The 12,329-nt window shown below is 41.2% G+C and overlaps 1 protein-coding gene across 4 annotated transcripts in view; it reads left to right on the top strand.

Annotated features, from left to right (window-relative positions):
- The window catches only part of TSPAN9 (tetraspanin 9), a 168,647-nt gene extending 156,525 nt beyond the window's left edge, over positions 1 to 12,122 (top strand). For all 4 annotated transcript variants that reach the window (XM_021549170.3, XM_021549172.3, XM_077781275.1 and 1 more), the window contains 6 exons: positions 2,771 to 2,962; positions 4,542 to 4,616; positions 6,093 to 6,194; positions 6,777 to 6,908; positions 7,029 to 7,112; positions 8,063 to 12,122. In XM_021549170.3, coding sequence (XP_021404845.1) covers positions 2,771 to 2,962; positions 4,542 to 4,616; positions 6,093 to 6,194; positions 6,777 to 6,908; positions 7,029 to 7,112; positions 8,063 to 8,134 — 657 coding nt within the window. In that variant the 3' untranslated portion in view covers positions 8,135 to 12,122. The remainder of the gene's footprint in view (positions 1 to 2,770; positions 2,963 to 4,541; positions 4,617 to 6,092; positions 6,195 to 6,776; positions 6,909 to 7,028; positions 7,113 to 8,062) is intronic.
- Positions 12,123 to 12,329: the final 207 nt, after the last annotated feature.

The raw sequence follows: 12,329 nt of genomic DNA, 5'->3' as shown, positions 1-12,329 counted from the left end.
CAGTGACATAAACAGCAAGGGAAGGAGCGATTTGATGGTTGCCTAGAGGATGATGATTTCTAATCATGAAAGGGGAAGGAGCCAACACTTTTTGAGAAGAAAAATCCAGTGAAATTTATTACTCTGTTGAACCATTTCTCTGGGGAAGGAATGTCAGTGCCATCACTCTCACCCAATTAAATACCAAGCAGCATATATTATTTAATTATATGGTGAAAAAGGAATTAATGAGATGACTTGATATATTCTTGCTGCTTTCACACCCCAGGATTCATTTGTTCCTAATAGAAAGGGGTGGATCCTGTGAGAATAAAGTTGTCAGACCATTTTTGTAGTGTTCCCGTTGTATAAAAAATGAGACTGGTATAGAATAAAGTGTCAGTGAAAGGTATTTTATTGCTAGAATACTAGCTAGCTTTGGTTGGTATGGTTGTATGCAATTAAGTCCCATGTCAGTGGAATTATTTGGGATTTTTTAAAGAAGCATGGGTGAAAAAAGCATTTGTCATGGGACCTAAATTTTAAAGCATAAATTTTAGCTTCAGCAGTACTCCTATACAGTAGAATGGCAGAGAGGAAAACAGAGAAGAAAGCACAAAAATCGAGGAGCTGTGGCAAGGAGAAATATGAAATTTGTCTTAAATTTTTAGTGCTATTTAGTATGGGATGCCACCTTGTGGAAGTTTTTTAGTTTGTCACGTATTTTATCAAATCTCTGACTTTTTACTCTTCAGGCCCTAGAGAACCCCAATTGCATAGATCAGCCTTTAACAGCCACTCCATCACCTGATGTTTTATGTAATCTCAATTTTCAGTGTTACCCTTCCTTCCCTCATTTAAGCAATTAGGTGCTTCTAACTTTTTCTAAGTAAACATAAACATGAACCTTCTGAAGTAGTCTCCTACCTGCCTTTCTCTTCTAGACCAAATCTCTTACAAGGATTGTGCTGAAGGATTTTTTCGAACAGTATAGAGATGCTGGCTAGGGCTTCTTTCTTCTATCTCTTTTGCTGTGATCTCTTAATTGATGTTGGATTCTGAGGTGTCATTCTTTATGGGCTGAGCTTTTTATTAATCATATGTACTCCTTTTCATCTTCTACTTGTCCTTCCTCTGCAAGTCTTTTTCTCTTCTTGCTCTTGCCACCACCTTGTTTGTATGCAATGATCTATTGCTTTTGGCCTAATGATTCCAGAATTCACTGCCCTCCCTCAAAACACTTGAGCTAAGGCAGTGATTTCTGAACTTAATAGACTATGGAAGTCCAAGGTACACATTTGTGAATGACCTTTAATGTGTGAATTCAGGATCTGATGGAAAGTTACACTGAACAATTTTGGTCTTTGGTAGAAATTTCTTTGGAAACATTTACAATCTCATCCATGGGGTGTCATGAAGTCATTGATTAAAGTGCCATCAGCTAATGACAGTGGCAGCCCTGGCAGCTTAGAAATGCCATTTAATACCTTAAATGAATGTTGTGTGGTGGGAGCTGTTCCTGACCTCCTGAACCATTAAGCTCTCAGCCCCTGCCTGCAGTTCTCATCTAATGGTGGAAACAGCTGAACCACAGGGTGGATTCCTGAGAGAGCTCGAGGCACCAAAACTGCAGCAATTCAAGGACAGGGTAGATGAAATTTAAAGCAGGAGCATTAGGGTGGCTGATTCCATGAGCTGCAGACAGTTTAAACCTGTGGCCATGTCCACTGGGTCATGCAGCAGAATATGATCAGAAGGCTTCTGTTTTGCATCCTCCCACAGCTCTTTACTATTCCAAGTTCACACTGACCTTGCTGACTTACCATGAGAGGCAATGAGAAATCAATTCAAGCTTATTAAGTGGAGAGGACAAATTTGAGGGAAGAGATGGAAGTCCTCACATGCATGTGTGTATGTTTTGTACAGCAGTCTTTTCATAGGGGTAGCAGGTGTTCAACTTTCTCCTGCTACACACACTCCTGTTGTAGCTGTATCCAGTTCTGTCATAGGACACACATTTGTCCATACCTGGTGATGCAAAGCCACTCTGTGGAGTTACTGTGTGTTGAGTTTTGGAAGAGTGCTTCCCAGTCTCCTTACAAGAATCCTGAATGTTTCCTCTGTGTTACCCCATGCATTTGTTACTCTGCTTCCCTTGGGAATGCCTGGGAACATCTTGCATAAGGCTTGAGCTTCCTGTAGATAATGTATCTAGAAATCCGATTTTGGTGACATTTTGTGATCACTTGCTATCAACACTAAAGCTATGAGAACTCATAGTAAAACCCAACCTGGCTACTGTGACTGGGCATTTTATGACAAATATTTACTGAAATGATGCTTCTGTTTGTAAAGGTCTTCAGGTCTTCCTTGCCTCCCGTGGAATGAGGCAATATGGACCTGAATACTCTGAGACGTTGCAGATGACTGCACAAATAAGTGCAATGGCGCATTCTTTCAAATAATATTTTCTATTTTCATAGAGAAAAATTGCATTGGGTTGCTGTTGGTACATCAATGGGTAGCCCTGGTTTCTTGTGCTAAGTCTCTCAGAAGAGAATTCTGCCATCCAGTGGCTTTTAAATAGAATTATAAGTACAGGTGACATGACCAAGTCCAAGTAAGAACATTTCATTTCACTTTGTTTCAGAATCAAGTCACTGAGAGCATTTATGTCAGAACACTTACCTGGGAACTTGCTTGTGAAATTCTTCCTTTTCAGAGTTTTGGGGAAGGAGACAGTGACATTTCTGTTAACTGTGAAACCTTTCTTTTGTTTGTCTCTTTGCAGTTATGTGGCTGTGGTCTGCTGGGCGTGGGCATCTGGCTGTCAGTATCACAAGGGAACTTCGCCACATTTTCTCCCAGTTTTCCATCACTTTCAGCTGCCAACCTAGTCATTGCCATTGGCACAGTGATCATGGTGACCGGCTTCCTGGGCTGCCTCGGTGCTATCAAGGAAAACAAGTGCCTCCTGTTGAGCGTAAGACATCAATATTCCTTTTCACTAAGAACAGTGGTTGTTGCCTTGTTGTTATTTTATTTGAATGACCTGTGCAAAATAGTCTTGTGGCCCACTGTGACATTGCCCTTGGCTTTCAGTCTTCTGTAGGCTTGCAGTATGACATCCCACAGCTTTGGTCACAGTGATATCAATGGTGTATTAGCAAATGTGTCCTTGTTACTATGTGCCCTAATGTGTTAGGTAGCAAAGCAAATTGGTATCAGTTACTTATGAATGGTTAATCACGAACTGTAGGATCACCCTGGATAGATAGCCCTTCTGGAAATGTCTTTTGGAAGGACTGACTGAAAAAAATTTTAGGCACAGAGCTGCTCAAAGCCTCTCATGGTTATTTTCTACATTGTCCTTACCTAAGGCCTTTGTCAGAGGATGGTGGAAACTATCTGAGCCAAAGTTAAGAAGTCAAGGTCTCTGCCAGACCTTCTCAATAAAAAATAAATAGTCTGACCCTTGAAATTCCCTGACCAGCACTGAAGAGGTCGGGAACCCATCTGAGAAAACACAGTGTGGATCTTCTTGCATAAACCCAGGAGGTTTCATCGTTAGCTTCCATGACTAATGAAGGGAGGTTATATGGGGGAATGTATATCTCTCCCCTCCAGTATAAATATCCTCCTCCAAAAAAATGCTGGGGAGAGGAGAACCCCCCTACAAGGAGAGAGGTATTGTGGCAGGCAGAAGGTGGGAGGAGGGCTTTCCAATTCAGTCACAGTTTACAAATCCAGATGCTGTGACATTAAGGAGCATATTTTCCTTGTGCAAAACTCTCACTTTTATGATTCTGGGGAATAGCTGGGCAGAATTCTTTAAACCACCTCAGAGAATTAAGCTGGAGGCAAAATGTGTACCTACTTTTTTGCTATCTGATTGCTTGGTTTTGTGTACTGTACAGCTAGGAAAGCAAAGTGAATAGTATTGAAGTCCATGTGATCTATCCACACTAACTGCCACACTTGCTTAATTTTTTTAAAAAGATTTTATATTCTTGCAAGATCCTGCAAAAGTAATTTTATACTATCATGATTGTCATGTGTTTCCAATTGAAGAGTGCTCCATGCTGCTTCTTCCCTGGTGTCTGGGGGTCAGGTGCCATGCCTGTCTGGAGTCCACTAGGGCATAAAAGCATGAAAATAAATGCCTACTGTGCCTGAAATTAGTGAGAAACAACTAGAACTCACACTTGGGATGCCTCTGCAGGGAGAGATTTCAGATGCAGAGCTGGGAATAGAAGTGCTGAGTAATATGATGACTATTCCACAGTCACATGTGGTTCAAGCCCATCTGCTAGGGAATAATTTCTGAGGCATGTCACATTCATCTTTGCGCTGAGGGATTTGGCATCTGTCCTGTAGTCTGTGTGAAGGAAAGAGACTCCCAGGACTATGTGCTGTGACAGCAGCTAAAAGGAGCAAGACAAAAGCATGGCTGAAACCTCCAAACTGGTAGTAAGCCTATCGTCTTCACAGTTTCTAGCAGCTCCAGGTTTACTCTCTAGTTGGCAAGTGTGTATACACTGTTTCTTTTTTCTTTGTTCTAGTTTTTCATCGTTTTGCTGATAATTCTCCTGGCAGAGCTGATATTAGTCATTTTATTCTTCGTTTATATGGATAAGGTAAGCAAATATGCCATGTAGATTAATTATCTTTACTAGCATGTAAACCAGGTTTAGCTTTTTCTTTGATAAATGTATGTGGATTCTCCTGGACCTTCACCTAGGTGAAGGTTTAACCTTGAGATTTTGGCTATCTTTGTAAGCTGCTTCTGAAGATGCAGGAGGAAGTGATGAGGAGAGCAAGCAGGAGACAAATCCCTGAAATAAAAACCATGGTCCAGAGCCTCCCTTTTCATCTTGTCCTGAAATCTTTGATAGCCTTCAACATGTTTGATGTCTGCAAGAAGCCAATCATTGTGGAGTCATGGGTTGTGGAAGGTCCTGCTTAAAACCTTGTCACTTCTTAGGGCCAGCCCTTGGAACAGGACTGGAGCAGAGAGGCATGAAATATTCACGGGTTATTCCAAGTGCCACCAGTTGTCTCACTTGACTGGGCAGTCCCAGAGAGTTTGGCATGAGTGCAGAATGGATCAAGAGATAGTTTCTCATAAAGCCCCTCTGTAGGAATCTGCTATCTCATAGCAACTAAGTGAAGTAGGCACAACTGGTTGGCCCATCAGATACATAACACTGCAAAAGTGACTGGGGAACTGGAGACCTCTGCTAAACACAGGGCAGAACCTTACAGTATGAATATGCCAGACTTAGTCTAAAATCCCAGACCTTTATCTCTTCTCAGGTTGTCATTATGATGCCTGCTACTTCCAGGGAGCTGAGGTGAACTGCTGATTTTGATTGGGTTGTAAAAGAGGGATGAAACAGATCTTAAGAAATCATTGACCTTTATGCCACGACCATAATCCTTTCTCTTCTACCAGCTCACTACTGTCAGAGGCAAGGTACATTCCTATCAGCACCCAGCACTCTGGGCTCAGACTGAAATTAATACAAGAAATGGGACATCTCAGATATCCTGTTAAGCATTCCAACTTTGTCTTCTAAAGAAAGAAGAGCACATTTGGAAGTCATAAATCCTACAAGCTTGCTCCCACAAGGAGAAAAACAATAATGTCTTTTTTCAACTGATTTTGTACTGGCTATTCACTATGGCCTGCCTGAACCCATGCAAGGATAACACTCCTAAGGTTGGGAAGCTGGGACTCTGGTTTTGTGATATTAGCAAACTAAAGCAGGCCACAGGTTAAGGCAGGAGAGGCTGCTGTGGGGTATTGCCAACAGCTGCCTCTGGCAAGGTTACAGCAAGCTCAGCACATAGATGCTGTTCATGTTCAGTTAGTTTGAATCAGATGATGACTGTATGATGGACTTTTAGCAGAGGTCTCCTATCTCAAGAGAATTAACCCACTGTTCTGCAGCTGCTTAAAAGTCCCAATGATTTGTGAGAGTCCTGAAGCTTTTTATACATGTTAAATTTGTGGTGAGAGAAGGTAAAATTCTGTATGTGTGTCTGTACCATTTTGGTCCTTTCTTCTGAACAGCAGTGCATTGACTTCCTCTAATTTCTACATGATGCAGGTCAGTGAGAGTGCAAAGAAGGATTTGAAGGAAGGTATGAAGCTATACAACTCAGAAAATAATATTGGACTGAAAAATGCATGGAATATCATTCAAGCAGAGGTAACATATTTTCTCAATAGTAAAAAAGTAATGATTTGGTCATCAATACTGCTGCAGTGGCATCCATGCCTACTCTAAAAGACAGCTAATGCAGGCTTTGATTTCTGATTTTGCTGTCTTGAACATCCAGGGAATACTGTGAAACCCAAAAGTACTGTGAAACTCAGGATCAAAGTATACTCTGTAAGGTGAAAAATGCTCACCTGTCTGGGATTCTTTGTTGCTATCACAGGCATCGAGATGATTTGTAAGAGCAGAGGGGCAGCAAAACCTGCATAGATGGCACTGCAGCTCTGGCAAGATTTTGCTTTTAGCAGCTGTGGGCTTATTACCTTGTTTTGGTGTTTAGGCTCATGTCTCTGTGACAAGAAGATTTGGGTCTGAAACCATTTATTTTCTTTGGCTTTGTTTTTTCTTTGTGTTTTTCAGTATTTGCTTTAGGTGATCAGCAACCACAGAATACCTTAAAACTATGGTGGCCTTTTTGAAAATACAGAGTGGTTTAGTGGAAATAAAAGTTTGTGGTGGTGTGTGATTTACAAATTGTGCTAGTTAATTTATTAATCCTTTACTTCTGCACAGATGAAATGCTGTGGTGTGAATGACTATACGGATTGGTACCCAGTGCTGGGAGAAAACATTGTTCCAGACCGATGTTGTATGGAAAACTCCCAAGACTGTGGACGGAACTCTACTGAATCACTGTGGAAAACGGTAAGGCTCACTTTGCCCAGGTCGAGCCTTAGGTAGGGGTGGGAAGGAACAAAATAGTGGGAATGCACATGAAAGGAAATGTGACCTTGGGGTTTCAATTTTCATCTTTCATCATTTCAGGGATGTTATGAGAAAGTTATGAGCTGGTTTGATGACAATAAGCATGTCCTCGGTTCAATTGGGATGTGTGTCCTCATAATGCAGGTAACATTGGTCTGATGTTTTTCAATATGGCTTTTGATTTGCTGTCAGCATTCTTGAGTCTGCTGTGTAAAAAGTGATGCTCAACTGCTTTGAGTTGGAATATTATTTCAAAAATGTCTGATTTGTTTTATGAGTTCATTTATGGCCACGTGCTCAGAAAGGAAACAGGTCAGTAATCGGTCCTGCAAAGAAAACATGCTACACTGGGGTGTTCCTTGCCCATGTGCTTTGGAGTTCCCCTATGAAGCCATCTGTTACACTATCCTTTCAGGAACTGGCTGATTTTTAATTTTGAAAGCAAGTTCTAGAAATTACCAAAACTAGTCAAATCATGGCCACTGAACTGAGGAGGTTGATGTGTTTTAAAAAAACAAGCTCAGAAGTATCGTCATAATCTATGAAGGTTTTGGGGTTCTTGCTCTGGGGAAGTGGTCATGGCACCAAGCTTGCCAGAGTTCAAGCATTTGGACAATGCTCTCAGGCACACAGTGTGATTTTTGTTATCCTGTGCAAGGCCAGGAGTTGGACTCAATTATTCATGTGGGTCCCTACAGAATATTCTGATTCTATCACTGCCGTACTTTTGGGGGAGAATATCTGAATCTGATATTCAGATTGTTTCAGTCACAATTACCTGACTAAACAAGCACAGGTTGTTGGGTCAAAGGGAAGAGAGACTTGTATGTACTGATTCCAAAAAATTGTTGCACATATAACAAAGAACCCTGAAAACTTTTTTGCCTCCCTCTGTGCTCTAATACAACCCTGGACGTCACTATGTGCCTGAACAACATACAGTCAGATTTACTGCTCAGTGTTGAAGCAAATGGCTAGTGTAGAATGTAATGTAGAATGATTGTTCAAACTACAGCTGGGCCATGAACACAGGTCAGCAGTGCAATTTTGGCAACCTTCCTGTACTAAAGCCCTTATTGTTTGTTTTTCTTCAGATTCTTGGCATGGCCTTCTCCATGACACTATTTCAGCAGATTCACAGGACTGGCAAAAAATATGATGCCTAAAGCCTCAGAAACATTATCACATCAACCCTTCTGTCTCATCATAAAATGAACACAAAGAATGACTGCAAGGAGCATCACACCTAGCCCTGCTGAGGAAATCCGTCCCATTGACAGATCCACTTCGTTATTACTTGTCCAGTTATTATCACAACTTATTTGACTCTTTTTTTTCTTCTGTTTCACATTTGCCATTTATTTGCCAAAGAGGGGGGAAACTCCCCAAACAAATGGATTTTCTACATGAAATCATAGATCTGCTCTAAGAATGTTTCTTAACTTAAGAAAATGTTTTGCTCTACTAATCCATGCTATATGTGCAAAAATTATGTGTGTTTGACTTCAAGGGAGAATTCTTCCAAGTCTTCCATTAAGTTTTCAACCCTTACGTCTGATTTACTGGAAGACTCAGAAAAGCCACTTTTAACTGAGAGTCCTAGGAATTGGAGCTGCTTTGCTTTGCAGCTTCTTGTACCTTACGGTGTATACTTTTTTATTATGATAATGATGATTATTATTATGATGGATATAGCTTAGAATTTAGTTGCCTGAATTATAACTTCTTACTGTTTTTGGTTTTACACATCTATTGTACATTAATTTGGGAACCGCTGTGCGATCTCCAGAGGACATGTTTTGCAAAGTTGATGGTAGGTGCAGGCAGAGACATAACTTTTCTCAAGTCCATGGGGAGGCAGCACCTACCTTTATCAGGGCCTTGATGCCCTTACTGTAACAAAGGTATTTCCTTTAAAATCAGAAACCCTTTCCTCAGATGGAATGCAAAACCAGATTGGACCAGATGATGAGCTTCCTACTTCTGTGAGGCAAAGTTCCAATGCCTTTACTCACCCAAAGCAGTGCCTGGCTGCTTTATGTCATGCTACTTTGAAAGCTAAAAGCACTGACTAAGCAAGTTACTGCCAGCACAAAGGAGAGAGATTGCAGTCTGACCTACTGGCAGCAGACTTCACTGATGTTGTCTGTTTCTAAAAGTTTGCCCAAGGCATGGCAAGCTGCTGGATGTGAAGGAAGGGGATGGCAATTTGATGGCATCATTATCATGCCATGGCCTTTGTTGTAGGGATTTCCTCAGGCTAAAGACAGCTGTCTCCCTGAGCTAGAGAAGACAGTTTGATTATGAGTGACCAGATGATGCAGGAAAGGGGCAATTTCCAGAACAGCACTCAGAGATTATTTTTATTGGCACACCATCAGTAGAGAATTGTTTTTGCTGACAGATTGCCAAGTTCATCCACTGGGGTAGTTTACTCAATGCATATTTTTACCAACATTCCTGTTAGAAAACTTGAACATGTATTTCTCCATTTTGAATGCTTCTTCATTGCAAGGGGCCCCCACTTACCTGTTGTTACAGGTTTTTGCTGTTTTTTGAAGGAAGAAGGAAAGGCTCAGACCATGGAGGATGCTCTGATTAAACTTCAGTCAGGGCTTGACTCAGCCCTAAAAGAAGCACTGATTTTTGCATGGCGAGCTGTCAGAAGTGACCTTCAAAGGTTACCTCATCCAATGTCACTCTCAAAGAGGTATTGACACATAGGTGAGATGGGGTTCACTATGACATTATTGGGCTGAGTTTCAGAAACTGTTGAGGATGGAGCTTTTGTGCCTTTCAGAGCCATGCCATCACAAACTACTCCTCTGGTAAACAAGATTCTATTACTGTCCAGTCTGAATATTCATACTAAGCTCTACAAAGATGTAATTTTCATTGTATCATTCAGCCTATCTTTTTCCTTGTGGGCTGAAGTAGCTGTTGAGCCACTTTCTACCTGGGAGGTTTTAGTCCCCTATTTGTCTTCCTAGTAAGTCCTGCATGCATCTGTACATCTGGCAGCAATAGTGTTTTGTGTGGCCTACACGGCACTTTTTTGAGTTCCTATGAAATCAGTGTGACAGAAAGGAGTGTGAATGTGTGGGATAGAGATGAATTTAGGGGTTGCAGTGAAGAAAAAGGTTACTATTCTTAGACACAGCCCTTGCCCATATGAGCACAATGCCCAAATTTCACAGGGCTCTGGTTTCCCACTGGAGCAGAAAAGGCCATATGGGTTCAGCTATTTCACTTCTTAGATAGCCTTTGAAGGAGTCAGGGAAAAGCAGAGGGAAAGCACAGAAACTGAATCCAGTTTTACTTCCATTTCTAACTAAAATTGGGACCAGGAGCATCTGAGCCTCACTGGAGATGTCTGTTCCATGTTGAAGAAGGGGCTCTGATGCCCAGTATATCTGCTGCTACATGTAAGACTGTATCCAAAGTTGCTAAGATGTGTTCCCATTTTTGCAAGAAAAGACAGGATGGTTTTTGTCTGATGGCTCCACTGCATTCTCCCTTTGGGCAGAGGTGCTTAGCTTTCTCTAGATTTTCTGGTGCTCAAAAAGAGCCAGGTGCAGGGCCGAGTAGGAGCATCATCTCTGTCCTTTTGGGTCGCACAGTGGTACCTGCCGCATCTTACATTTTAATCTGCAGTCAGTTTTTGTACAAAAATGGTAAAATATATTAGTGAAAGTAATAAGGAAATAAAAGATGTTTATGAGTAACTCAGAGATGAAATGTGTAGTTGCAAACTCAGCTACTTTGCCTTCCATCCAAACTTATTTTTCTAGAATGCTTCATTCCATTTCACGATCTAGAAGCATAGATCCTGAAATCTTTTTTTAATGACTACTTTAGGTATTTTAAGCACAGTATTAAGTGAGATAGTTACATGAACTTCATGTATTCATCTCTATGAAGCCACCTACAGGAGAGGAGTCAAAAGCAGGACTGATTTGTGTTTCTAGCTGACTCTCTGATGTGGGAGGTGATGACAGACATCCTCAAAAAAGCAGAAAGGTAATACCACTTTCCAGGCAGTAAAAAACAGCTCTGGAAAGTGTGAGGTTGGAGCAGTCAGTTTGTCAGAGAAGGCACTAATTGTCCTGTAAACTGGTCAAAGGGAGCTTTGACTCATGTATGTATGCACTTTTTTTGCTTATGCTGGTGGGTGGCTGCCTGTGTGTTTTCCCCAAATGTCACTCTGATTATTTAACTATAAGTTTTTAGCATGTTTTTAAATAAAAACTGATACTGAGTAAAAGTATCTTTAATATACACAAATATTGATTTGTATAAATGCATACCTCCCTGTATCTCTAATTCATGAAAGCACAGTTCAGGTCTGTGAAAGTGCTGTTTCTCTGAGTGTTCCTTCAGACTGTAGCACACCTGCTGTCTTACTGTCCTTCATGCTCGGGAGCTGCCATAAAACTTAGGCAGAGACAAAACAGGAGAACTGCCCAAAGAAGCTCTGTTGGAAAGCTGATGAAGTGTGAATTAGCAGCGAATTCTGTCACTCCTGGTCATACCAAGGCTGTTTGTTACAGGAAGCCTAGGTGGAAGGCACTCAAAAAAAGTACCCATAGCTGAGTAGCCTGTGAAATGCTAAAAGACAATGACATAAATGTCTCTGAGATGACAGAAGATGCCTTGGATATGTCATGCTTTGAATTCCTGGACTATGACTACGTTAAGCCAACTCTCCTATCCTGTGTCCACGCACTCCATTTCTATGCATGAAATACAAACTCACACACAGGGAGGGTGCAAGCACAGAAGGCAGCCAGACTGATCCTCGTGGTCTTTCCTGGATGACATATCGGTCAGGCATAGAAAAGGCAAGGTGGAAAAGGATGTTTTCCCAGCAGATGGTTCTTGGGAGCAGCATGGAATAGACCATACATAATTCTGATGTAACTTCTTTCCATAAGTTGAGCAGCTTCATCCTGTAGCTGGCATGGGGAAACCTGGAGATGTTTGCTTCTGGGCTAGCCATCTGCTGTGCAGTAGAGAGTAGACACTAAGAAACAACATGCCATTCCCACCGGGTGATGTTTGCACCAGTGTTTCTTCTATGCAATACCTACTTTCGCCTTTATATAAAAGATTTTTACTAGGATGATATAAAAATAAAGGATTTTTTAAAAGGTGTCTCTTTCAGCTCATTTGTCTCCTAACTCCACCACCAAAATTGAAAAAGGACAAAAAAAAAAAAAAAAAAAAAAAAAAATTCCAAAAGGTGACTCACAGAATCTTTGTGAAAAGATTCCTCTCCCCTCCACACCACCTTCCCCAGTACTCTCTCATCCTTCAAAACAGTATTAAAACAGAAAAAGGTGTGAAAAATCCCCAAATAAT

This window comes from Lonchura striata, chromosome 2, assembly GCF_046129695.1.
Source record: "Lonchura striata isolate bLonStr1 chromosome 2, bLonStr1.mat, whole genome shotgun sequence".
In the NCBI taxonomy this organism is placed as follows: Eukaryota; Metazoa; Chordata; class Aves; order Passeriformes; family Estrildidae; genus Lonchura; species Lonchura striata.
Note: the sequence above shows the minus strand (reverse complement) of the source record. Positions and strands in the feature narration are given on the sequence as shown.